General features: G+C 39.6%; 1 protein-coding gene across 2 annotated transcripts in view; it reads right to left on the bottom strand.

The window, feature by feature from the left end:
- The window catches only part of IPMK (inositol polyphosphate multikinase), a 54,455-nt gene extending 27,500 nt beyond the window's left edge, over positions 1–26,955 (bottom strand). Inside the window, exons 1-2 of one of the 2 annotated variants that reach the window (XM_005225346.4) lie at positions 26,419–26,955; positions 5,637–5,722 (exon numbers count right to left, since the gene is read on the bottom strand). In XM_005225346.4, the coding sequence (XP_005225403.1) occupies positions 5,637–5,722; positions 26,419–26,608 (276 nt within the window). In that variant the 5' untranslated portion in view covers positions 26,609–26,955. 2 annotated transcript variants of the gene reach the window in all.
- Positions 26,956–27,490: the final 535 nt, after the last annotated feature.

Here is a 27,490-nt window from a genome sequence, read left to right as displayed (position 1 = left end):
CTGACTCCTATTTACCTCACCACTAACCCATCAGAAGAATGCAAGCCAGTCACTGCTTTGATCCTTATCACCTACCCCCACCTCATGTCTGTTAAGACCTTTTCCTATTGCCCAGTTCTTGAGGGGATAGCCTGCTGGGTTCCCTTTTTGCCTGGCAAAGAAATAAAGCCACTTCTTCTCTCTCCTCCATAACAATTTCCATATTTGTTTGGCATCGGCACACAAAGTCAATATTTTCGCATCACTTACCTCATTAAATGAGTTTAAACAAAATCTTTAACATGTGTTCATTTTATATCTGTAAAGAAATTGTGATTTTACCTTAAAAAATGTATCATTTAACTCAATGTAAGTCTAAGTATTATTCATTTAATTATTTGATTTATAACCAGTAATAATTCTAGAAAACAATGAAATATGCAGATATCCTGGAACTAGATTTTTAATTTTTCTTCTAGAAAAGCAGAAAGAAAATATTTTTTGTTTCAGACTCAGAGACTGAGGGAAAGAACTTCCGGTTGTCAGGGAAAGGGTGAGTGAAAGGAAGAGTTAGGGAGTTTGGGATAACAGGTACACACTGTTATATCTACAATGGAAAATCAACAAGGACCTACTGTATAGCACAGGGAAGTCTGCTCAATGTTATGTGGCAACCTGGATAGGAGGGTAGCTTGGGGAGAATGCATACATGTATATGTATGATGAGTCCCTTTGCCGTCCACCTGAAACTATCACAACACTGTTAATCGGCTACACTCCAATACAAAACAAAAGGTTTAATAATAACTTGTAAGATATCTTACTCATTAACTCTTGCCAAATAGGTCTACTAATAATAATGACTAGCAAGACATCTTACCCATTAACTCTTGCCAAATATGGTGTACCTAAGTACTCAAAACCATTTAAGTTTACTCATGTAAAATGCTTATGAAATCTCAGTATCAGAATTCTAATTATATATGTTCAAACCACATTCACATCAAGTAGTTATATATGACATAATTCTATTGAATAAACTCAAGTATGGCAGAAACTCACCAAACGTGATACATTGTATTTTCCAGCTTCCCCTATTGAAATGTGAGCAGAAATGAAATCAGTCACTTCCTGGCCAAGGTAATTAAAAGCAGGGTGTACCTTATCATCCCTTTGTTCCTGGCACAAAGACATTGAAGACACAGTGTTCATGATGACCTAACAAGATGGAGGAGCCAAATACATCTATGTGCTTACCTGAAGAAGTCCACAATATAAGTGAAAAGATAAAAGAACTAGAAGAGTAGAAAGATAAACTTTCTCTTATGTTAAATATGTTTTTTAAAGTATTAAGACTGATCTTTACTACAACATGTCAAACAAGATAACCTAAACAACTCTGTACCTAGAAATGTAGGATAAAATATAATATTTTCTTAAATGCATAGCTGAGCTCCCATGATTAAAAAAAGGAAATTCACAGAGATCTAAAATAAAGAGGAAACCCAAAGTGCTAAGCTGAGCAGTCATTTGGGCTCAGATGTCCACTCTGAAAACCTGAACCAAAGGATCTCTGAACTTAGGATCAGTCCTAGATGAGGACAGAGATACTAAAAGAGGGAGAGTAAAAAATGCTCTGAGCCAAGCTAATACAGAAAAAAACAGCAAATAAACAATATCAGGAATAAAAAGGGAGTCATAATTAAACTAGCATAGCATTTTAAAAAATACTATGAAGAACTTTACCAGGTGGATAATTACATAAAACTATAATCTATATTTTAATACCACATTAACAAAGAAAATCAAAACATTTAAGAAACTGAATCATTAGTTAAAAAATATATCCCTTCCCAGGAACAAATGAAAGGAAAGATGGAAAGGACTTATGGAAGAAAAAGAGACAAGTCAACAGGCTGCTGTGATGAATTTATAGGTAAGTTTTATCAAGTCTAAGGAATCAAATACTTATCTGATACAAATTCTTCCACAGAAAAGAAAAAGGAATGCCCCTCAAAACTCATTTTATGAAGCTAAAAGAAACCTGGTATCAAAACAGGACAAGGATAATATGTGAAGAAAATAATAACCTCATTCATGAGCATAGCTGTAAAAAATCTTATATATGTAACAAGGCAATGGCACCCCACTCCAGTACTCTTGCCTGGAAAATCCCATGGACGGAGGAGCCTGGTAGGCTCCAGTCCATGGGGTCACTAAGAGTCGGGCACGGCTGAGCGACTTCACTTTCACTTTTCACTTTCATGCATTGGAGAAGGAAATGGCAACCCACTCCAGTATTCTTGCCTGGAGAATCCCAGGGACAGAGGAGCCTAGTGGGCTGCCGTCTATGGGGTCTCACAGAGTCGGACACAACTGAAGCGACTTAGCAGCAGCAGCAGCAAACAAAACCCAGTAATGCATATTATTAAAAAACAAAAATGACATGTCCAAGTATGTTTTATTTCAAAAATCAAAGGTAATGTAATATTAGAAATCTGTTATGGCATTTACCAGTGGCTTCCCCAGTGGCTCAGATGGTAAGGAATCTGCCTGCAATGCAGGAGACCTGGGTTCGATCCCTGGGTTGGCAAGATCCCCAGGAGAAGGGAATGGCTACTCATTCCTGTATTCTTGCCTGAAGAATTCCATGGAGGAGAGTATAAAAGCTGGCTTAAAACTCAACCTTAAAAAACTAAAATTGCAGCATTTGGTTCCATCACTATATGGCAAATAGATGGTGAAAAAGTGGATAAGTGGAAACAGTGGCAGATTTTATTCTCCTGGGTTCAAAAATCACTGCGGACAGTGACTGCAGCCATAAAATCAAAAGATGTTTGCTCTTTGGAAGAAAAGCTATGATAAAGCTAGACAGCGTATTTAAAAACAGTTATCACTTTGCCAACAAAGGTCCGTCTCAGTCAAAGTTATGGTTTTTCCAGTAGTCATGTATAAATGTCAGAGTTGGACCATAAAGTAGGCTGAGTGCCAAAGAACAGATGCTTTTGAAATGCAGTGCTGGAGAAGACCCTTGAGAGTCCCCTTGGACAGCAAGGAAATCAAACCAGTCAATCCTAAAGGAAATCAACCCTGAATATTCATTGGAAGGATTGATGCTGAAGCTAAAGCTCCAATCCTCTGGCCACCTGATATGAAGAGCTGACTCATTGGAAAAGACCCTGATGCTGGGAAAGACTGAGGGCAGGAGGAGAGGTGGGCAACAAAGGATGAAATGGTTGGATGGCATCACTGACTCAATGGACATGAGTCTGAGCAAACTCTGGGACATAGGGAAGGACAGCAAAGCCTGGCGTGCTATAGTTCATGGGGTCAAAAGAGTCGGACACAACTTAGAAAATGAACAAGGGTATTTACCACATTAACAGATTAAAAGAGGAAACTCATGATCATTTCAACAGATACAGAAAATCTTTGCCCTCCTGCATTGTCTCTTCCTGGTACAAGAAACTAGGGGGTTGGTGAATAGCTGAGGTCACTTATTTACTTCTCTAGTTTCCTCCTTATCAGTCCAAGTCGTCTCTTAAAGTTACCTTGCTGAGTTCCAGCAACCACTCCCTCTCCATGCTGACCAGGCCTACAGATGGTATAGCCTTCTCTCTTGCAGGTGACCTTAAACTCTGACTAAATCATTGTAAATGGTCCTTTTATTAAACTGATAGAGTGTATCATTTGTTCCTTGAGAAAATCTTAACTCACAAAGAAAGCACTTTCTTTAATTTGTGGGGAATTATCTCTCAAAAACTTAGCTTGAAAGTCATACTTTAACAGGGAAATGTTAGAAGCACTTTTACTAAATGAGGAGAAGACTCCCCCCACTATTGCTTCAGTTCATCACACTGAACTATATAGAAATCCCCGATAGAAGTATATAGATTCAAAAGGGTTTCCAATCACAGAAGATGCAACCATCTATACAGAAAGCAACTAAAATTGTTAGAAAGTCTCAGATAAATATAAGTTACTAAGAGTTCACCAAGATTATTGTATGTAAGAACACCATACAAATATCTCACTCCTGTGTATTAGCAATCATTGGAAAAGTTAACTCAAAAAAATACTGTTTACAATAGAAACAAAAAATAAGAATGAATCCAACTAAGAATGAATCCCACTAAGTATGTGCAAGACTTTTACAGAGTAAATATAAAATATTTTCTTTGAAAAAGAGGAAGTGTCAGCAACTGAAAGCATATTCTAGAGCCAGACTGCCTATGTTCAAATCCAGGGACCATCATTAACTATTTGAATGATCCTGGTCAAATTATTTAAATTAATCATAGTTTAGTATAAAATGAGGATAATAACAGTGTATCTAACTCACAGGTTGTTGTTAAATGAGTTGGTAAAGCATTACTAGCAAGTATTTGGTTTTTGTTTTGCATTATCTTTTTACTTGCACCTAAATTTAAGAGGTAAAGTTATAAAATTCTTAGAAGAAAATATGAGCATTCACCTTCATGACATTAAATATGACACTAAAAGTCTGCACCTCAAAAGACACTAACAAGAAAATGAAGACAATTCAGAGAATAGGGGAAATATTACAAGTCACATATGAAAATCAAAGCAAATTACAATAAAATTAACACTTCACATTCACTTGAATGCCTATTTAAAAACAAAAACAAAACTAACAAGTGTTGATGAGGATAAAGAAAAACTGGAATCCTCATATATTAGTGGTGAAAGTGTAAAATAGGGCAGGCACTTTGGGAAACACTTTTGACAGTTTCACAAATAATTAAATGTAGAATTACTATATGACCCAGTAATTCCACTCCATATCCAATTCTAATATCTAAAAGAATTAGAAAATAGGTATTCAAATAAATACCGATACATAAATGTTCATAACAGCCTTATCTACAAAAGCCAAAAGATAGAAACAATCCAAATGTTCTTCAATGAGTGAATGAATAAACAAAATGTGGTATGTAAATTTAATGAAGTATTACTCAGCCACAAAAAGGAACAAAGTTCTAGTGCCTATCACAAACTTTAAAAACATGCTCAACAAAAGAAGCTAGATACAAAAATAACTAAATCCATAGAAAGCAGGTTGGTGGGTGGAAGACATTGGGGTGAGGGAGGAATAGGACATCGTGGCTTAATTAGGTACAGGGTTTTTTGTGTGTGTGTGTGCTGAAAATGTTTTGTTAACTAGATAAAGGTGATGGTTGCAAAACATTGTGAATCTTCTAAAAATTATTCCTAGTAATAAGGTTAATTAAATGTTAACTGTCCCCCAATCCTTCCTTCCCCTCTACCCTCCTTTGGAGTTTCATAGTACACACTAGCATGTTCAAGGCTCAAAGAAATTCTATAGTAAAAAAAAAAGTACTTAGTTAAACTCAGCATTTCTGAAAAATACAGTCTATCATCTAAGCGTTTTTCAAAAATGTAGGTCAAAACCCATCAATCAAAATTAATTCAGTATATCAAAATAAGAATCACTCAAAAATGAAATAGAATAGAAAATACTAGAATATATTAAACATCGTATTTTTTTGAGCTGTTATTTCAGTCACATACAAAGTGTACTAAGACATGTTATCAAATGTATTTCTTATTGAGTCAGCAGCATAAAATTATGAAAAGCACTTTGAATACAACAAAACAAATCTCACCTCACTTACCATATTATAAAATTCCAGCTCTCTTGGACCCCTTGGAGGCGGCTGCAATTGTTTCAAAACTGTGCCATCTGGATGTTGCAGTATACCTACAGAACAAAAATAAGATATTCTAAAATGCTTTAATAGCCAATTTCATAAATTTAACAGTTTTCTTTTACTTATTTCAGAAATTGAAACATTCAAACAACATATTTCAGTGCCTGTTATAGGCAAAGCACCAGGAACACAAATTCTAAATAGCTTGCTTTTGTTGTTTCCAACTGTTATGCCCCTTATAGCCCCCTCAGACTTTCTAATAAATAGAACATATTTAAATTTTTATAGAAATTCTTCAGTAATAGACTTTCCAGGAGATGTTAATTTATAGTTAAATAAGAAGCAAATTGGGCCTCCCCATTCTGAAGGAGATCCACCCTGGGATTCCTTTAGAAGGAACGATGCTAAAGCTGAAACTCCAGTACTTTGGCCACCTCATGCGAAGAGTTGACTCGTTGGAAAAGACTCTGATGCTGGGAGGGATTGGGGGCAGAAGGAGAAGGGGACGACAGAGGATGAGATGGCTGGATGGCATCACCGACTCGATGGACATGAGTTTGAGTGAACTCTGGGAGTTGGTGATGGACAGGAAGGCCTGGCGTGCTGTGATTCATGGGGTCGCGAAGATTCGGACACGACTGAGCGACTGAACTGAACTGAACTGATAGCTCAGTTGGGTAAAGAATCCACCTGCAATGCAGGAGACCCTGGTTCAATTCCTGAGTCGAGAAGATCCACTGGAGAAGGGATAGGCTACCCACTCCAGTATTCTTGGGCCTCCCTGTGACTCAGCTGGTAAAGAATTCACCTGCAATGCCCAGGGAGACCTAGGTTTGACCCCTGGGTTGGGAGGATGCCCTGGAGAAGGGAAAGGCTACCCACCCCAGTATTCTGGCCTGGAGAATTCCATGGACTGTGTAGTTCATGGGGTCGCAAAGAGTCGGACACGGCTGAGTGACCTTCACTTTCAAGAAGCAAATTAAAAGCAGTAGCATAAACTGATCCCACTTTTATAAGCAAACAAAAAAATGTTAACAGTGGTTCTATATGAGTTTCCCATTTTTTCATTTTTTTAAGTTTCTCTAATCTGTTATTAAGAAAGCAACTAAAGTTTTTCCTGAGTCAGATGCACTGTGTAAAGCTGTACTGATAGCATGAGGGCACCAAGCCAATGCGAAATGTAGGGGCTGAAATCAGGTGCCAAGCCTGGACAAGAAGGGGCACCATTTTATGATATGCCCACTCAAAGGGGAGACTGTTTTTCATTTATATGTGAAAATCTTAAATTTTCATATATTGAGATTTCATAAAATCATGCCAGTTAGAACACAACAGAGCTCAAATAAATCTATTTCCAATTTTGATAAAATACACTACTTAAGTTTCTATTTCTTTGGCAAATTTCAGGAATTTTTAAGGACAAAAATGCAGAATTTAATCAACAAAGTATCAACCTAAAAGATACAATAATCGAGTTTGTTTAAGTGCTACTTATAGAATATAAGGAAGGTAAAAACATTAATTCATATGGGTAAGATTGGTTGGTAAGTAATGAAAAGATTTTGGGACTTCAAAGAACAGTCTAAAATAGCTAAAAGTTACTGAAGAGAAATACTGTTCCAAAAGTCTGGGACAGCCTTCACGCCCATGGTAACAAACATTTTCAATGGGCTAATGAATAAAGGTAGATGTAAAAAAGCCCTGGAGCTTCCTGATGGCTCAGTGGTAAACAATCAGCCTGCCAATGAAAGAAACACAAGTTCGATCCCTGATCCAAGAAGATCCCACATGCCGCAGGGCAACTAAGCCCCTGTACCACAACTACTGAGCCTGTGTTCTAGAGCCCGGGAGCTGATACTGAGCCTTTATGCCACAACTACTGAAGCCCATGAGTCCTAGAACCTGTGCTCCACAAGAGAAGCCATCATAATGAGAAGTGTATGCACCAAGACTACAGATTAGCCCCCTCTCCACAACTAGACAAAAGTGTGTGCAGCAACATAGACCCAGGACAGCCAAAAATAAATAAATAAATAAACCTTAAAAATACTTTATTTAAAAAAAAAGGACTGATGAGCTGAATTGGGAGGGAGCAGCGAACATTCATCAGTGAAGAGAGAACTATGAAGCTTCCCCATATTGAGGCAGATACCTCATCTAGAAACAGGTGAGTCTGCCATTAGACAAACATTTTAGCAGGCAAGCAGAAATCAGACTGTAGACAACAGCGTGGGGTACCAGGATGGATTACAGATAATAGTCCTAACACAAAAAAAGACTGCTTGATCCAGTAATTCTCCCACACTATTCACTCTGAAAAATACCACTCCAGGTTTTCAGAGAAAGCAGCCATGGAGAAGGAGATAGTAATACCAGGCATTCTCCCAGTGAATGAATTATAGGATCTAAAAGTAAACCACTAGTATCTTACACTGCAGCCAAATCCCTTACAGCTGAAAAACAGTCAGGATAAGAAAAGAAACATCTTGGAAGGCTGAGCCAACACCACATGAACTGAATCTAAGAATGCAGCCCAGCACCAGGTTCAACTAAATTCTAGAGGGAATATGATTTATCAGTCCCTCACTCTAAACAGAGGGGAAGGGCTTATACTCTATGTGGAACAAAACAAAACAAAAAATAATATATTTCACTTCCCAGGGTTCTTTTCTTTCTTCTCACTGTTTTTTAAATAAGGTATCCAAAATTCAATTTAAAAATTGAGACATACCAAAAGAAGGAAGTGTGATGTATAACCAAAAGAAAACACAGTCAACAGATGATGACACATAGATGAACGAGTACTTATAACTACCAAACAAGGATGTTAAAACAATTATAAGTATGATGCAATAGAAACTATAGGAAAAATGGATATAAACACTGAATAGATACTTCAGGAGAAATGCAAAGTCTAAAAAAGAACCAAAAGAAATTCTAGAAGTAAAAAGACCCAGTATCTGAAATAACAATTATCAGCAGATGATTAAGAATAGGCAATCAAAGAGACTGATAATAAACTTTAAGGAAGGTCTACAGAAAATATCTAAATTAGTGCAGTGAGAGAAAAAGTATCTAAAAAGAAAAACGGAATAAAGCACTAGTAGCCTGTAGGACTGGAGAAGGCAAGGGCAACCCACTCCAGTACTCTTGCCTGGGAAGTCCCATGGACGGAGGAGCCTGGTGGGCTGCCGTCTATGGGGTCACACAGAGTCAGACATGACTGAAGCAACTTAGCAGCAGCAGCCTATAGGATAATATAAAGCATTCTAACAAATACATAGTTGGGGTATCATAAGGAGAAAAGAGAATGGGTCAGAAAAATAATTCTGGACTTCCACTTCTACATAGTATACAAAAAGCTGAAAGAACACCACTCCCATCTTAAAATAAGGAAAAGTTAGATAATCTACAAAATTGTAACTTTTCTTGAAACCATTAGAGCACTGAGACTGTAAACTACAAACATATAATCTAACCACTATGATACGCCCAATGGGAGCATTCCCTTGCTTATGGTAGCACACGGCAAGAAGATGGGACTACCTTACAAGGCAGTAAGAATAATTCAGCTAATATTTTTAACAAACAGTTAACAATAACAAGTTAGGGAGGGACTACTGACTTCGAAAAATTACAAAACACTTGCAACATCTTTTTCAGAAACCCCTCTCTGTGTCCAAGACTGGAGTAAAAGGAAAAAAAAAAAAACAAAACTGAATAAAAAGATAAAAGCAACCCTCAAAGGTACAGTCCTTGAGGAAGCAAACACCATTCCTGTAAGCAGATAGAGCAGGGAGTCCCTGGAGAAAAAGAACCAGGCACAGCTTTCTTGACATAAGAGAAACCATTTTAGGTCTAAGTTGTTTGGGAATCTAAGCCTGGCCACAATGCTTGCCCTTGAACAGGACCCAGTAATTAACAATCTTAAGGGAAGTTGGATGGCATCACCAGCTTAATAGACAAGAGTTTGAGTAAATTCTGGGAGATAGTGAAGAACAGAGAAGCCTGGCATGTTGCAGTTCATGGGGTCACAAAGAGTCACGACTTAGCAACTGAACAATGAAGTGAAGGATTGCAGGAACAAAGGAAAAGCAGTCAAGAAACAATGTGCAGTGCTGTGCTTAGTAGCTCACTACTCTTTGCGACCCTATGGACAGTAGCCTGCCAGGATCCTCTGTCCATGGGGATTCTCCAGCCAAGAATACTGGAGTGGGTTGCCATTTCCTCCTCCGGGGGTTCTTCCCAATCCAGGGATCGAACCCAGATCTTCCGCATTGCAGAAGGATTCTTTACCTTCTCAACTGCCAAGGAAGCACCAAGAAACAATAGTTCAGTGATAAAGTCCTAGTTCCTCCTCAAGATATATATATAACAATCTGATACAGATCATAGCTGTTCAGGAACTACACCCCTACTCAAGTGAAGGATGAAATGATGAGGTTTCCTTTTCGAACCCTCTGTGATTTCAATCAACTAAAACTTGGACTCTGTCCATCTCTGCCCCAATTCTATACTGAATTTTCTGCTCAAGCCCCTTCACAAACATTCCTTAACTTAAAGTTTCCCCAATTTTACCATTTGGGGAGACACTGCTTTGGGAAAGAGCTCCTTACTTGCTGCAGGTAATAAATCCTTCTTCTCCTGATTTTTAACTTGGTTATGTCTTTTGGCTCAACACCCACCAAGAGAAACCCAATTTTTCAGGTAACACAACTACAGGAAAAAACAGTTCTTCCCAGAAACTTTTCCCCTGTGAACAAAATTCTTAAGCTTCTAGGGTAAGGGCAGTAAATCATGTTGCCCTCAAGGCACAAAGATGGGGAGAACAGTAAGAAAAAAAAAAATCCTTTAATCCTGGAGGCAAAGAAGGACCAGAAAAGCATGATGAGTCCTGACTCAGAGGTGGTCTATTGCTGGGGGAAGAAAAAGAAACTCACTTGCTAAAGAGTTTGTCTCCCACAAAAAAAAAAAAAAAAAAAGGAGCACGAGACAGGAGGGAAAAGGGCAGGACACACATGCTAGATAAATAAAGGGCTGCAACCCTTAGGATACAGACTGGCTGGAACCAGTTAAAACTAAGGTGGCTCTGAGAACAGTCCAATCATTGACCTGTAGTTCATTATACCTTCATTGTAATAGGTGGTACAGTTGGTAATGAACCTGCCTGTCAATTCAGGAGACATAAGAGACATGAGTTTGTTCAATCCCTGGGTCAGGAAGATCCCCTGGAGAAAGGAATGGCAACCCACTCCAATATTCTTGCCTGGAAAATTCCATGGACAGAGAAGCCTGGTGTGCTACAGGCCATGGGGTTGAAAAAGTCGGACATGACTAAACACGTACAACCACAACCAGTACTAAAAATCACCCCCACTTAAGCTGAGACAGTTAGATCATAAAAGGTCAGAAGGTGGGCAGTGGCCCAAACCCTGGGAAATCCCCACCCTTCCCAGACCTAACAAGGATACTCACCACCCTCATTAGCACATGAAACTACTGAGCCCTTAAAATCCAAGACCCCTATGCCCTGGGGCAGCTCTCACTTTCTGACATGGTCTGTCACCAGTAAGCAACAGTAGTCTACAGATGGAGGAGGGGCACGAACTTAGAGAATAAACACTTCTGAAGCATGGGTGCAAAGAAGACCTAAAGCAGAGGGCTGGAAAGGAATACTGAGAAAAATCCTCCAGCAAATCACTCTCAATCTAAACATAAGATTACAATAGAGGAATTTCAAGCCCATGATACACTAAAGGTATATTAGTCTGCTTGTACTTCTGAAATACCAAAGATTGGATGCTTAAACAACACAGATCTATTTTCTCACAGTTATAGAGCTAGAAGGCCCAGATCAAGGTGCCAGGTACCTTGGCAAGAACCATCTTTCAGGCCTGTGGACAGCCACCTTCTCACTGTGTCCTCACATGGTCTATTTTTATAAGGACACTAATCCTACCAGATCAGGCCCCACCTTATGATTTTGTTTAGTTATAATAAGAAAAAGGAATGGCTAAAAGACAAAGGGAAAAGCCCTCAAAAATAGAACAAAAGAAAATCCCAGTACCAATACCTCAGGTGAAACAAACACACCCCCATCCTAGCTAGCCCTAATTTGCATAGGGGAGGTGAGGGGGGAGGAGACAAAACTTATAAAAAGAGAGAGCCAAGACAGGTTGAAAGTCTAATACTCTGGCCACCTGATGCAAAGAACTGACTCAATGGAAAAGATCCTGATGCTAGGAGCAGATGGCAGAGAGGATGAGATGCTTGGATGGCATCACCGGCTCAATGGACATGAGTTTGAGCAAGCTCTGGGAGCTGGTGATAGACAGGGAAGCCATAGGGTCGCAAAGAGTCGGACAGGACTGAGTGACTGAACTAACTGAAGATGGGTTGAGGCCTTTCCTCATTAATCTTAAAAGCCTTGTCTCCAAATACAATCATATTGGGAGTTAGTGTTTCAATATATTAATTTTGGAGGGCACAACAGTCCATCCACAACAGAAGGTAACTACAACAACATAATTCAAACTTGGCTCTACTCCTGACTAGACTGGTTCTGCTAGGTTAACAGCCTAGCAGAAGAGGTATATTCATTTCAGGCATAAATACTGTTTGCCTCAGTTACTTCAGTCCTACATATGATATACAGATTTTAATTGAAAAATCACAAGTCATATAAAAAACTAAGGGAAAAAACAATGCCAAGAGATAATGCAACATACAGAACAGTTTCAGAGATTACACTAATGTTATAATTATCAAACTTAAAATAACCATAATTAATCTATTCAAAACTGTAACAGGAAAGGTAAGACATGCATGAAAAGATACGGAATTTCAGCACAGATAAATTTTGAGTTAAATGGAATGTAAGAAATAAAAACATGGTAAGAGAGATTAAAAACTGCTTTCTATTGGTTTACCACAGACATAAAACAGAGGAAGAAATTAGTAAATGTGAGGACAAGGAATCCATAGGGACAGAGGAGCCTGGTAGGCCACAGTCCATAGAGTCACAAAGAGTCAGACATGACCGAAGCGACTTAGCACACACATGCATGCAACAGAAATTACCCAAACTGAAACACAAAAAGAGAAAAAAAATAACTGCACATTAAAATTTCTATCTGCGGATGGAATAGTCTAGGTAATTTTTAACTTTTTTTTGGTAACTTTTCCCAGAAATTTCTATAATAAACATATTTTGCTTTCATAATAGAAAACATACTTGACTCAGGAAAACATATACACTAAATACTTACATACTCTGTATAATCTCAATTATGTAACCAGGTTATTAAAAAGACTTTTTTTTTAATGACCAAAATGACAATGTCTAAAATGTTCTAAAACTAATAAAAACAAACTATAGTCAGGAAGCCCAGGGAATCATAAATACTACGGAAAAAAAAAAAAACCTCCTAATTTAATACAACATTTAAATACGAAAACAAAAATGGTTAAAAGGATGGGGGATTAAAAAAAGATATACTACTCATAAGAAAGTTGATATATTAATATTCTTATATATCAAACTATGCTAATGTCAAATAGACTTCAAGAAAAGAAATATTGAATGTAAAGGACATGCCATAATGATAAGAAAGTCAATTCATTAAGACACAATGGTAGCAAAGTTTCGAAATATATGAAACAAAAACTGAAAAGATAGATTCACAATTACTATCTCAATAATTCATAAAAACAAGTATTCAGAACATTATTAATGATATATAAAACTTTGTAACAACACTATCAAACAACTTGACTATACCGACACTTATAGAATACTACATCCAACAGAATATACATATTTTTTCATGTATAAATGGAACTTTTACCAAAACTGATCATCTGCTGGACTACAGAAAATAAATCACACAGAGAATATTCTCTGACCACAACGGAAGTAATGATAAGACATCTGGGAAAATACTAAATAGGCAGAATGTAAACACACTTCTAATTAATCCATGGATCAAAATTCACAAGGGAAATTAGGAAATATTTTAACTAGGTGATAATGAAACCAACATATCAAAATTGTGGAATGTAACTAAAAGTACCACATAGTGCTTAGAGAAAAATGCATAGTTTTAAATGCTTATACTGCAAAAGAAAGAAGCTTCCAACTTAAGATGCAGGGGGAAAAGATATTAAAGAAAGACAGGAGCAAAAAAAAAAAAAAAAAATCAGTGCAATAAAAATGGACAACAGAAAAGAATCAGTGAAACTAAAAGGTTCTCTGAGATCAATAAAACTGATAAACCTCTAGCTAGACAGATCAAGGAAAACAAATAATCATTATTAGAAATAAATGAAAGATGAGATGTCACTACAAATGCTACAAACATTAAAAGCATAAATGAATTATGAACTTCACACCAATAAATTCAACAACTTAGATACGGGTTTCCCCAGTGGCTCAGTGGTAAAGAATTCACCTGTCAATGCAGGAGACAAAGGTTCGATCCCTGGTCCAAGAAGATCCGACATGCCACAGAGCAACTAAGCCCATGTGCCACAACTACTGAGCTTGTACTCTAAAGCCCAGGAATCGCAACTACTGGGCCCACCGGCCGCAACCACTAAAGCCCATGCACCTAAAGCCCATCCTTTGCAACAAAAGAAGCCACCACAGTAAGAAACCCACACACCACAACAAAGAGTAGTCCCAGCTCACTGCACTAGAGAAAAGCCTATGCAGCAATGAAGACCCAGCACAGACAAAAATAAATAAAAATTATTAAAAAAACAGATAAAGTGTACAAACACCTTTAGACAGAGAACAGAAAATTTAAGTTCTTCTATGTATACCAATACTGTGGCCACCTAATGCAAAGAACTGACTCATTTGAAAAGACCCTGATGCTGGGATAGATTGAAGGTGGTAAGAGAAGTGGACGACAGAGGCTGAGATGGTTGGATGGCATCACCGACTCAATGGACATGAGTTTGAGTAAACTCCTGGAGTTGGTGATGGACAGGGAGGCCTGGTGTGCTGCAGTCCATGGGGTCGCAAAGAGTCGGACACAACTGAGTGACTGAACTGAACTGATGTATACCAAGGGCTTCCCGCATAGCTCAGTCGGTAAAGCATCTGCCTGCAATGCAGGAGGCCTGGGTTCAATTCCTGGGTCAGGAAGTTCCCCTGGAGAGGGAAAAGGCAACCCATTCCAGTATTCTTGCCTGGAGAATCTCATGGACAGAGAGGAGCCTGTCGGACTACGGCTCATGGGATCACAAGAGTCGGACACGACTAAGCATTAACTTTTTATGTATACCAAAAACATTGATTTCATATTTTTAAATATACTAAGACAACTGAAGCCAAAATGTGCTCATTAGTAAATTCTATACAACATTTACAGAAAAAGATACCAGTTTTACCAAGAAAAGCAGGAAACATTTCCCTGCTCACTTTATGAAGCCATCATAATCATTTTTAAAAACCTCAACAAAGACTTAAAACTACAGGCAATTATCTCAAATGAATACAGTCATAGAAATCTATAATAAAAACACTAAGAAACCAAATCCAAACATGCCAACAAATTTGGAAAACTCAGCAGTGGCCACTGGACTGGAAAAGGTCAGTTTTCATTCTAATCCCAAAGAAGGGCAATGCCAAAGAATGTTCAAACTACCCCACAACTGCACACATTTCACATGCTAGCAAGGTTATTATACTCAAAATCCTCCAAGATAGGCTTCAACAGTACATGAACCAAGAACTTCCAGATATACAAGCTGTATTTATAAAAGGCAGAGGAACCAGAGATCAAATTGCCAACATCCGCTGGATCACAGAAAGAGCAAGAGAATTCCAGAAAAAACATCTTCTTCTGCTTCATTGACTATGCTAAAGTCTTTGACTGTGTGGATCACAACAAACTGTTCAACAATTCTTAAAGAGATGGGAGTACCAGACCACCTTACCTGCCTCCTGAGAAATCTGTATGAAGGTCAAGAAGCAACAGTTAGAACCAACCATGGACAACACACTGGTTTAAAATTGGGAAAGGAGCATGTCAGGCTGTATATTGTCACCCTGTTTATTTAACTTGTACGCAGAGTACATCATGCAAAATGTGAGACTGGATGAACCTCAAGCTGGAATCAAGATTGCTGGGAGAAATATGAATAACCTCAGATATGCAGATAATACCATTTTAATGGCAGAAAATGAACTACAGAGCCTCCTGATGTAGGTGAAAGAGGAATGAAAAAGCTGGCTTGAAACTTAACATTCAAAAAACTAAGATCACGGCATCTGCTCTCATCATTTCATGGCATATAGATGGGAAAACAATGGAAACAGTGACAGACTTTATTTTCTTGGGCTCCAAATCACTGTGGACGGTGACTGCAGCCATGAAATTAAAAGATGCTTGCTCCTTGGAAGAAAAACTATGACAAACCTAGAGAGCATATTAAAAAGCAGAGACATTACTTTGCCAACAAAGGTCCCTATAGTCAAAGATATGGTTTTTCCAGTAGTCACGTACATATGTCAGAGTTGGACCATAAAAGAGGGCTGAGCGCTGAAGAGTTGATGCTTTTGAACTGTGGTGTTGGAGTTGGACTGCAAGGAGATCAAATCAGTCAATCCTAAAGGAAATCAATCCTAAATATTCTTTGGAAGGACTGATGCTGAAGGTGAAGCTCTAATACTTTGGCCACCTGATGCTTCCAAAGAGCTGATTCATTGGAAAAGACCCTGATGCTGGCAAAGACAGAAGGCAGGAGGAGAAGGGCATGAACAGAGGACAAGATCCTTGGATGGCATCACCAACTCAATGGACATGAGTTTGAACAAGCTCTAAGAGATGGTGAAGGACAGGGAAGCCTGGCATGCTGCAGTCCAAGAGGTTGCAAAGAGTCAGACATAGCAACTGAACAACAACAATTTATCACAACCATGTGGACCTTAATCCAGGAATGCACAGTTGATTTAAATATTCCAAGATGAGTAAACATATTGATGTTTGGGAAGACAGTTTTCTGAGAAAAAAGGGAGATATTAATATAGAACAGGGAGAAGAAAGAACCCTGTGATATTAGATTTTAATTACAGATATGATATTAACTTTAATTTTTACCAATAAGAAATTATTTCTTAATTCATTCTGCTGAAAGGACCAACAGTAATAACAATCAAGGAGCAATGAGTATACCTGTTGCCCAGATGTCGGTTTTTAAATACCATTTATCCCCAAAGGATGTACCTTTCCCTCTCTTCCTTGCTTTTTGCTTCTCTTCATTCTTCCACTATTCATAAAACCTCCTCTGATAACCACTTCACCTTCTTTTCTTTTTCTTTGGGATGGTTTTGTTCACCACCTTCTACACAATACGACAGACCTCTGTACATAGTCCTTCAGGCACACTGCTATCTAGATCTAGTCCCTTGAATCTATTCATTACCTGTACTGTGAATTTATATGGGATCTGATTTAAATTATACTTGGCTGGCCTAGTGTTTTTCCTGGTTTTCTTTAGTTTAAGCCTGACTTTTGCCATGAGAAGCTTATCATCTTAGCCACAGTCGGCTCCAGGTCTTGCTTTTGCTGACTGTATATACAGCTTCTCCATCTTCGGCTACAAAGAATGTAATCAATTTGATTTTGGTATTGACCATTTGGTGATGTTCATGTGTAAAGTTTTCTTTTGTGTTGGTGAAAAAGAGTAGAGAGCTGGCTTAAGACTAAATATGAAAAAAACTAAGATCATGGAATGGCCCCATTACTGCATGGGAAATAGAAGGGGGAAAGGTGGTAGTGACAGATTTCCTCTTTTGGGACTCCAAAATCACTGTTGACAGTGACTACAGGCCATGAAATCAGAGGACAATTGCTTTCTGGCAGGAAAGCGATGACAAACCAAGACAGTGTGTTGAAAAACAGAGACATTACTCTGCTGTGATGCTGAAGCTCCAGAATTTTGGTCACCTGATGTGAACAGATGCCTCACTGAAAAAGTCCCTGATGCTGGAAAAGACCGAGGGCAAAAGGAGAAGAGGGCATCAGAGGATGAGATGGCTGGACAGCATTACTGGTGCAATAAACATGAATCCAACTGGGCAAACTCCAGAAGATGGTGAGGGACAAGGAGGCCTGGCATGCTGCAGTCCATGGGGTTGCAAAGAGTCAGACATGACTGGGCAACTGAACAACAACAACCCCCAAATGAACTAGGTTCTTGAGAAAATAGTGTCTTATTCTAAGGCTGGGACCTGAAAGGTATAAGATGAACGTGGGACATCTTTTCATGCCACAAAATGAGAAAATGCTTTAAAATATGGGAACATTAAAAAGACACAGGAGCCAGCTTGAAGAAGCTCCCAATGCCAAAATCTGGGACAACTGAGCATCAAAATTAAGCACCAACAATAAAGGCTAAGATCCATTTGTTGAAGTTTGAAAAACCCAGTAGTCCATCCTACTAATTAGAGAGAGAAGGAAAATCTGTATTCCTTAAAGAAGAATGCCAACTAACAAATGTAACAGGAATAAGAGATTAGAACATCATTTTCCAGCTAACACGGTAATAAGTTGAGTTGGTCAAATATCATTAACGAGTGCTTGTAACATTTGGTGAAAATGCCAATGATATGCAGGATGTTTAACAATCTCAAAATATTCCTCTCAAATTATTTACCTACAATAGGAAAAATTAAACTTAACAGTGGAAAAATCTGGCAGATATCATTTAATCAGCTGATCAAAGTTATATCACCAGTAATGCAATTGACATCCTGTGCTGTATGATATGATGCTTCAAGAAAACAACAAAATTCATTTGATATTCTTAGAAAAAATGCATTCATCTGATTCTAATCATAAGGAAATAATTAGAGAATCTTGAAGAATATTCTAAAAGTCATATGCCTATAGTCTTCAAATATTTCACAGTTAAAAAAGATAAAAAATTTTAAGAACTGCTCCATATGACAGGCAACTAGAGGGTGATAATAACTAAATGCAATGTATATAACCTTAGATGAGGGAAAACTGCTATAAAGAATATTAGGGAAAACTGCTATAAAGAAATATTATAGGAATAGTGGCAAAAGCCAAATGATAAATATTCTGAATTTGATAATTTTACTATGGTTAGGTAAGAAAATGTTCTTATTTTTAGGAGATAGACAAGAGGTCATGATGCCTGCAACTTGGTTTTAAATGGTTCCACAAAACCATTATCATACATGATAAAGCAATTGTGGCAGAATATTAATAGGCAAATACAGATGAATGGTAATATGTATTAGTTTGTTGTTCTATATTTGCAACTTTAAGTTTGAAATTTCCCAACACAGAAATTTTTTAAATTCCTTAAAAAGGAAGCATTAAATACAGTAGCATCAATTATTTAGGTAAAATCTAGTGTAAGACTTTTACACTGAATGTAAATGGCCAGAAATAGTCAAGACAATCAAAAGTGAGATGTTTATTCTACCATACATCAAGATTTATTATACAGTAGTTTAAATTAAGACAGTGAGGTATTACTGCTAGGATAAACAAATCCGTAAAACAAGTCCAATATGAAACTGAAAGAACTAAGGTATATATGCACAACTGAGTACTAATAAGTTGTAAAAAGGCAATAAGGAAGCACTCTATGAACTGCTAATACTGATTTCTAGGAAATACTGCTAAGTTTAAAAAACAAAGTACAAAAGAGCATACACAGCATACTACTTTTTGTCAGAAGAAAGGAAAAGAAGAAAATAGAGATCTGCTTAATTCTGCAACAAGAAATTCAGAAAAGATAAATCAGAAACAATGAACCTGGTTACCTACAAGGGATGCTGAGAAATGGGATGAAGTGATACAGAAGAGAGTGACACTTCTGATAAACCTTTTTTGTAAAGTTTTGCTTTTGGAAGCATATTAATTTTATAAGCATTCAAAAACTGATCACTGAAGGAAGCAAAATGAATTTAAACAGAAACAAACATATTTCAAATGAATAATATTACCATGGAGAAGAGGGAAGTAAAAATAACCACATACACAAAAAAATCCTAATCCAAATAGCTTTTGAAAAGTGTCCAACCACATACCCTCAATGAAAGGGAATCTAATCTTGAATTCTTTATTCTAGGTTTGTTTTCTACAGTAGTATGAGTACAGAAATTCTGAAGATCATAGGATTAAAAAAAAATTTAATACTGCTGGGTGCCAGGTTCTCACTGAGGTAAATGTATCAGTATGCAATTATGGTTTCTAAAATATTTATACACACTTTTTAGTAATGTCCATTGAAAAGACCTGGAAGCAATGACATCTCAGTGGTAACAAGCAAACCTGCACCCAGATCTTGGTTTCTAAAAACCATTTCCCACTAAAAATGAACCAGGGCTCCTTGGAGAAATGGCAGGTTCCAGAGCTGTGTGGACTTCCCTGGCAGTCCACTGGTTAAGACTCCATGCTTCCAATGCAGGCCTTCAATCCCTCGTTTGGCAAACTAAGACCCCACAGGTCATGTGGTGTGCCCACTCAAAAAAAAAAAAATATTGAAAAAAAAAAAAAAAGTTTGACAGAAAGGAAGGAAGTGCTCCAAACTGGTCAAATCTGGGACAATTTGAACAGCAAAATAAACAAGTTCTATAATAGATTATGACACTATAAAATAAAAATCCATGAATGCAAATTGATCATAAAAAAGAACACACATACACAGGAATAACAGAGAGCTATTTCTTTTTATTTTCTTACAAAGTCAACTATGCTTCAATAAATAAAATATCAACTATATTCCCTATGTTGTATATTACATCATTGTAACTAATTTTATATCTCACAGTTAGTATCTGTTAATCCCCTTCACTACTTCACTGCTCCCCAGTGCACATCCCCTCTAATAACCATTAGTTTGCTCTCTATATCTGTGAGTGGAGAGGCTCCCCCAAACACCTGCACTCTCTTGGAGCTATTTCTTAGAATCAGTGCTCAGTCACTCAGTAGAGTCTGACTCTTTGCAACCTCACTGACTATAGAATGCTGACTGTTAAAATAAAGTGGTAGAATGAAAAAAGAAAACCACAATTTTTCAACTATCAGAGTAAAGGCTGCTTCAGGCAGAATCATCATTAGATGTCTAATCTAGGAGTAAAGTATGAGGATCCCAATATTTGCATGAACTTATAAGTATCTCTCCACAGACAGCTTAGTAACACAGGGAGAAAATATTAACTATATACTAGAGAAGCCAAACCACACTTGGACCAGGTGATCAAGTTAACATCACCAATAACGGGCAGATAGACAGTGTGAACCTCTAGATGTGATACCCTAAAAAGGATATCTTATATATCACTTGTATAACATTCCAGCCAGAAAAGTATAACCTGAATCTCATCGTAAGAACCCATCATAAATCCAAATTAAATAATACTTTATTAAATAACTTGGGCTTCCCTGGTGGCTCAGACGGTAAAGCGTCTGCCAGCAATGCGGGAGACCAGGGTTCGATTCCTGGATCAGGAAGATCCCCTGGAGAAGGATATGGCAATCCACTCCAGCACTCTTGCCTGCAAAATCCCATGGACGGAGGAACCTGATAGGCTACAGTCCATGGGGTCGCAAAGAGTCAGACACGACTGAGCGACTTCACTTTCACTTATTAAGTAACTAGCCTGTACTCTTCAAAGTCTTATCATTTTTAAAAAGGCTGAGAAACTGTTACAAATTATAAAATTCCAAGAGACAAGAGAACTAAATACAAAAAATGATTCTAGACTAGACCCTATCCTGAAAAAACCAAATATAAGACATTATTGGAACAGTGGACAAAATTAGAATATGGACTATAGATGGAAGTACTGTATTATTACCAAAACACAAGTTAACTATGCCCAACACACAGTGAGGCCAAACGATATCAAAACAAGCTTGGAACAGAGAAAGGGTTACTGCAGGGCCATGCAAGGAGATCAGTGGTTCATGCCTTAAAACCCCCAAACTTCCCAAGAGCTATCAGCAAAGCACTATTAAAGGAAAGGTGAGCGAGGGGTGTGGTTAGTTGTTGCAGGGTCAGAACCTTTGTCCTTGAGGTCAGGTCATGGTCAGGTAACGATGTTCCCGTAAATCTCCACCAAACAAATTATGTTTTAATGTGTTATTCTCTGTTCTGACAAGAAAGAACCAGATCCCATGGCACAACTTTCACCCTTGGAGATCCAGGTCCTGGTTAAGAGGAGGCAGATCTCAGCTGGTGGCTCCCTCAGGGCCAGGTCCCCAGACCCTGCCCAACTGTCATCAATGAGGGAGCCTAGTGCCCTGGACCCACCTGTCCCTCAGGCTCCTCAGGCCGCCCAAATGGCAGGGGCCAGCGCCCACAGATTGGCCCCATGCAGACCACCACTGCTATTAGTTGGCACAGGCAGGGGTAGAGGAGAGGTTCACTGCGGTCCACAGGCCTGGGCCAGGCCAGTGGGTGGCCCTGGCCAGGGCTCTGGAGCTCTGCAGAACACAGCCCCCAGTCTGTTCCCTGGGCCCCCCAGATCATCCAGCAGCCCAAGGCTGGGTGAGCTGGAGGGCCCCCCCCCCAGGCAAAGGCTGGAATCTGCCTCCTACCTCACTCTCCACCTGACACCACCACTCCCCCAACTGTTGGCTGAATCCCCCACTAACGGTAGTTCACCAACAGTTGGTTGCTTGTGGGAGAGGCCCACTGTGGTGTCAACCAATGGCAGAACAGGACCGCTACGTGTTTGGGGGTGGGGGTGTCTGGTGTGAGGCGGTAATGGAGCTCAGCGACAGTCAGGTGCTAAGGGCTGTGCTCTACAGCTCTGTCACTGTATCAAACTGTTAAATTTTCCATATTTGATAAACGTGCTGTGGTTACAGAAATACACACTAAAGTACGTTCTTAAGATTTACACACTGAGGCATTACTGTATAAAGAAAGGCGCAACCGACTCTCAAACAGTTAAGAAAAAATGTTGTTGTTGTTCAGTCGCTAAATCATATCTGACTCTTTCGTGACCCCATGGACTGTAGCCCACCAGGCTCCTCTGTCCATGGGATTTCAGAGACAATAATTCTGCCGTATGTTGTCATTTCTTTCTCCAAGGGATCTTCCCAACCCAGGGATCAAATCCACGTCTCCTGCGCTGGCAGGTGGATTCTTTACCACAGAGCCACCAGGGAAGCCCAAGAAAAAAATTAGTATGTATATACAGAGAGATAAATTCAGAAAAATGTTAAATTCCCTATATTATTCTTGTAACTTTTCTGGAAGTTTGAAATTATTTTAAGTCAATTAGTTTCAGAGGTCATCTTAAAAAATAGACCAGTAGTAAGCCAAAATAGTTGTGGGTTTTTCCCCCAGAACAATATCAGTTTAAATCCTTCTTTTCCCTATAGACCATCTCATTTCTATATCCTAAATTGAATTAAGATACAAATACCTGATATCAACTTGTTTAAAACCTCAAGGACATTTAAAGGAAATTAATAGTACATGTTAAATATCAAAACAAAAAAGGATTTTACATTTTGGCAAGCTTTTTGATTTCAAATTGGTAGCAATTACATTTTTGTGAAACATATCTATGGAAAAAGTTGTATAAAACAAGACCCAGGAGTTCCCTGGTGGTAAAGGATTCCAGGCCTTCACTGCGGAAGCCCAGGTTCAATCCCTGGTCGAGGGAACTGAGATCCTACAAGGCCTGCAGCATGGCCAAAAAAAGGTTGTATAATGTGCAAGGTATACTATGATGTACAAGAATGCTTAATACATTATTTTTAACACACACACACACAAAATAGTGAAAATCTAAAATTTCATCACCAGAGGACTAATTATGACATATCCACATTACACTATCCACTATCCATACAACAGTTTTTTAGATGAAGTATATTATAAGCATGAAAATATGACATACTATATAACACAATACAAAATGAAAGCCAGAAGTTTCAGATATATTTGTACGAAAAATTGGAAGTGTGTTAATGTGTTTATATATGTGACCAGAAACAAAGGCCTGAAAGGATACACCAGAAAGCTACCAGTGTTTGTGATTGCCCTGGGAGAGGGAAAATAGGGGGAAAGGCATTGATATATGTTTGTAATTTTTTTCCTGAAAGATCATGTACAATTTACAACTTGAAAATGCAAATATTTTGTATTCTTAAAAATAATACATAAATATACTTTGATGAAATGATTTCACTGAAGAACAAAAAATATATCTCTTGATATCAGAACTATAACATAGCCTTCTTAAGCAATTATAACGATATAACAAGATCTATTTTTCTGTTCAAGTACTTGGTGCTATTAGTTCTATGTTTTTAAATTTTCATTTAATAAAGCCAACAAATCCCTTCTGGAAATAGGTAAGACATTAATCCTAAATTGAAAAACCCTGCTTACTAAATGATAGCAATATTTTTTTTTTAAAAATCCACAATGTCTTTAACAAAGTTTATTCTGAGAATTTAAGTTGATAGCCAAAGTACATCTTGAACTACAAGATATACTTTACAACTCTAAGTGACTTATGATAGTACAGAGACATAATAAACTTGAACTTTGAATTACTGACCATCTTGTTATCCATGCTATGAATAAAGTAGATTATCATCATTCAGGTGTCCTTTCACTAATAACATTTTAAGTTAAATGTAATAATAAATAAAGCTAAGGACTCCAGCTTCAAGAATCTATACTACTTTGATTAGTTCATTTGGATGACAAACTCTTTCAGTCACTGTTTGCAATGCAGCTTTAAGGTACATTAGTTATTAGTCAGAGATAACTCTGAACAGGTTCACTATTACATACTTTGATAAGCAGTGGTGACACTAACGTGTTTGTGGTTTAATTTCAGATATTTTGTTAATTCTCCTTTGTACATAAGTCCATCTTAGGGGCCCTCAGGGAAACAATTATTTTTTTTCATGCCTCTAGAATATTATTAGGAATATCATCCTTATAATTCATTAATATAAACCAATAGGTATGTAGTATAAATCTATTAAAAAGTATTCCATAATTACTCTCAAACTTCCATTAACAGAGGGGACATATAGGAGAATGTCTCTATTCTAAGCACCTTGATAATGTTTCCTTACATCTAAGCTAAGCACTTGAGAACAATTATTTATTTCCTAACCAGGGTGTATCAAAAGAACTGATAATTTTCACTCTCTCAACATTTCCGGAGTTTAACTGAGCCTAAGGCCACGCAGGAGGCTACCGGAATACAAAGATTCAGTCTCTGAGGAAGTAACAATTTAACAATTTTAAGGGAAGAAAGGAATACAATTGACTCCTCATTAACCCTTAACTTTGAAAAAGAGAAAAGTAGATAAAAGTATTGGAAAATGTTGTTCTCTGACAATTAACATACATACATTGTCCAAAATCCATCCATTTTCAAAAATCCTTGTTTGAGTGGTTTTCTGCAAGCACAATGTATGTGTGTTCACTCAGTCTTGTTCAACTCTTTAAGACCCCATGGCTTGTAGCCAGCCTGCCAGGCTCCTCTGTCCACGGAATTTCCCAAGCAATACTGGAGTGAGTTGTCATTTCCTCCTCAAGGGGAATCTTCCCCACCCAGGGATGGAACTCATCTCCAGTCTCCTGAAGTGGCAGGCTGATCCTTTACCACTGGGCCACCTGAGAACATGGTGGGAAAAAAGTGCTACGAGGCAGGGCCCTTGGTTTCCATATTCTCCACATAGTACCTGTATGACTTAGGTTTGTCACTGAACCAGTCTTGGCCTATTATCTCACCTTAAAATGTCAGTATTACCTTACTAGCCTAAGCCAGAATCATCTTACCAGCATAAACCAAATCGTCCTCAGTGGTTTCCAGGTCAAAGATCCGCATTACTCACACACACTCATCTGATTTCCCCCAGTAATCATGGCCTAGGAACCAGTGTGAGTAAGCTAGGTGAATTCCAGTTCCTAAACTGAACTTTTACATCACCAAGAGAATAAAAAGGCCCTGGATTGTGCTTTAAACGCTGTGACTCAAAACATGTATTACACAGGCTAAAGATACAGTCTTAAAAAGATGATCAAGAATGACTGTCTTAACTGTGTACCATCCTAGTACAACAGCAGTGTATTTTCGACCGTGAATCCGAGTTTCAGCATTACTGAAACCACGCCTCCCATAGAAATCCAAGAGCTATCAGAAAAACCTCTCCAAAGGGCGGGGGAGAGAGATAAACCAGGACAAGCTTTCCCAAAACAAAACAGAACTCAAACAAACAAACATTAAAAAACAAAACTGTTTTTCCTTCCCCTCCAGCTATGCAGCTGCAACGAAAAGAGAAGCACTTAGATTAGCATCATCTGCGTTTCATTCCTTTTCTTTTGCAATACTAGCTACCCGCCTATAATAAACAGACCTTGTGCTCAGGGGAGAATTTACTTCCCCATCCAGTAAAACCGAAGTTCCTTATTTTCACTAACAACGAACGCCGTCTCCAATCAATATCCACCCTCCCTGGGGAGACCAGACACTCCCCTCTCGCCACCTCCCACTGCAGGCCCGACACCCCACATCCCAGAAATCGCCCCACTTTTCAAGCCCCTGCTGCACGGGTCGCGAGGCTCTGGGGGGAAGTGAAAGAGACCCAGGGTGCGGCGTGCACATCAGCACAGGCGTCCAGCGCGGTCAGTGAGCCCCCCGGTGCCTCCGCCGGCCGGGGTCTCGCGAAGGCGGAAGGGGAGCGGCGAGCCCCGCGCCACCCCCACTTACCCACTTTGTCCTTCCCGTACATGTGCCCGGCCACCTGATGCGAGAGGGGCACGCAGCCGTTGAGGAAGCGGAGCCTGCCGCCCGCCGGCTTCGGAGCGCCCTCGGGGGCGGTCTCGCTCGCCGGTGGGGTCCGCATTTCTGGGGGGCCGGGCGCCTCAAGCCGAAGAGGGGATGGCGGCTCCGTTGCCATAACGGAGAGCTGAGGCGGCAGCAGCGGCGAGTGAAGGGGAAAAATAGGGCGGAGGGAGAGGGCTCCGGAGGACCCGAGGGTCGCTCAGGCTCGGCCGCGAGGAGGCCCGGGGGTTCCTGCGGCTGGTGCCCGCTGTGGCCCGGGGAGGGGGCCCATGACGCCGCGGACGCGCGGGCGCTCCCCTGCCCAACTCTCCGCTGGGGGCGGCTCTAGGCTCCCGCTTCTCTGCCGCCGCGGCTGCCGATCCCGGCGCAGCCCTGGAGACAGATCCAAGCACAAGAGCAGCGGCGGCGGCGGCGCCTCGCGCTCCCCGGGGCCTTGACGGCGACGACAGCCCCACCTCCCGCGCCCCCGCCCCCTCCCGCCGTCCTCCAGTCCCCTTAGCTGCCGCGTGCGCGTCAGCGCCGCCTGCACGGCCGCCTCCGCCGCTAGCTTCCTACTGCGCGACCCGCGGCAGCCGCCGCTACTGAGCATGCCCAGAGGCAGCCCGACGGGACCCCCGAGGCGGGGCGCGCGCTCGGCGCTGCCCCGGCGAGCGGAAGAACCTGGAAGGGGCAAGCACAAGCGGAGCTCTTCTCACCCCCACCCGATGGGCCTTTTGGTGCAGCCCGGGCTGTTCCTTCATTCATTCAGTACGCGCTTCAGCGCGTCCCCGGCTTAAAGATGTCTGGTTCTTGCAGTTGTAAGGGGCAGTCAGTCACTCGTTAAGAGTTGGGAGGCAGAAGCGTTACCCTGGGTGGCTTGGGAGACCACCTTTTACCGCAATCACCTCCCTCCAACTCCCGCTCCGGAAAGATATAATAGGAGTAAAACCAGGCAGCCTTCGAACACCCTTTAAGTAATCCTATCTTCCTCACCAAATTGGTGCCTCTAAACAACTTA

The sequence above is a fragment of the Bos taurus genome, chromosome 26 (genome assembly GCF_002263795.3).
Source record: "Bos taurus isolate L1 Dominette 01449 registration number 42190680 breed Hereford chromosome 26, ARS-UCD2.0, whole genome shotgun sequence".
Taxonomy (NCBI): Eukaryota; Metazoa; Chordata; class Mammalia; order Artiodactyla; family Bovidae; genus Bos; species Bos taurus.
This window is presented reverse-complemented; position numbering and strand designations above follow the sequence as displayed.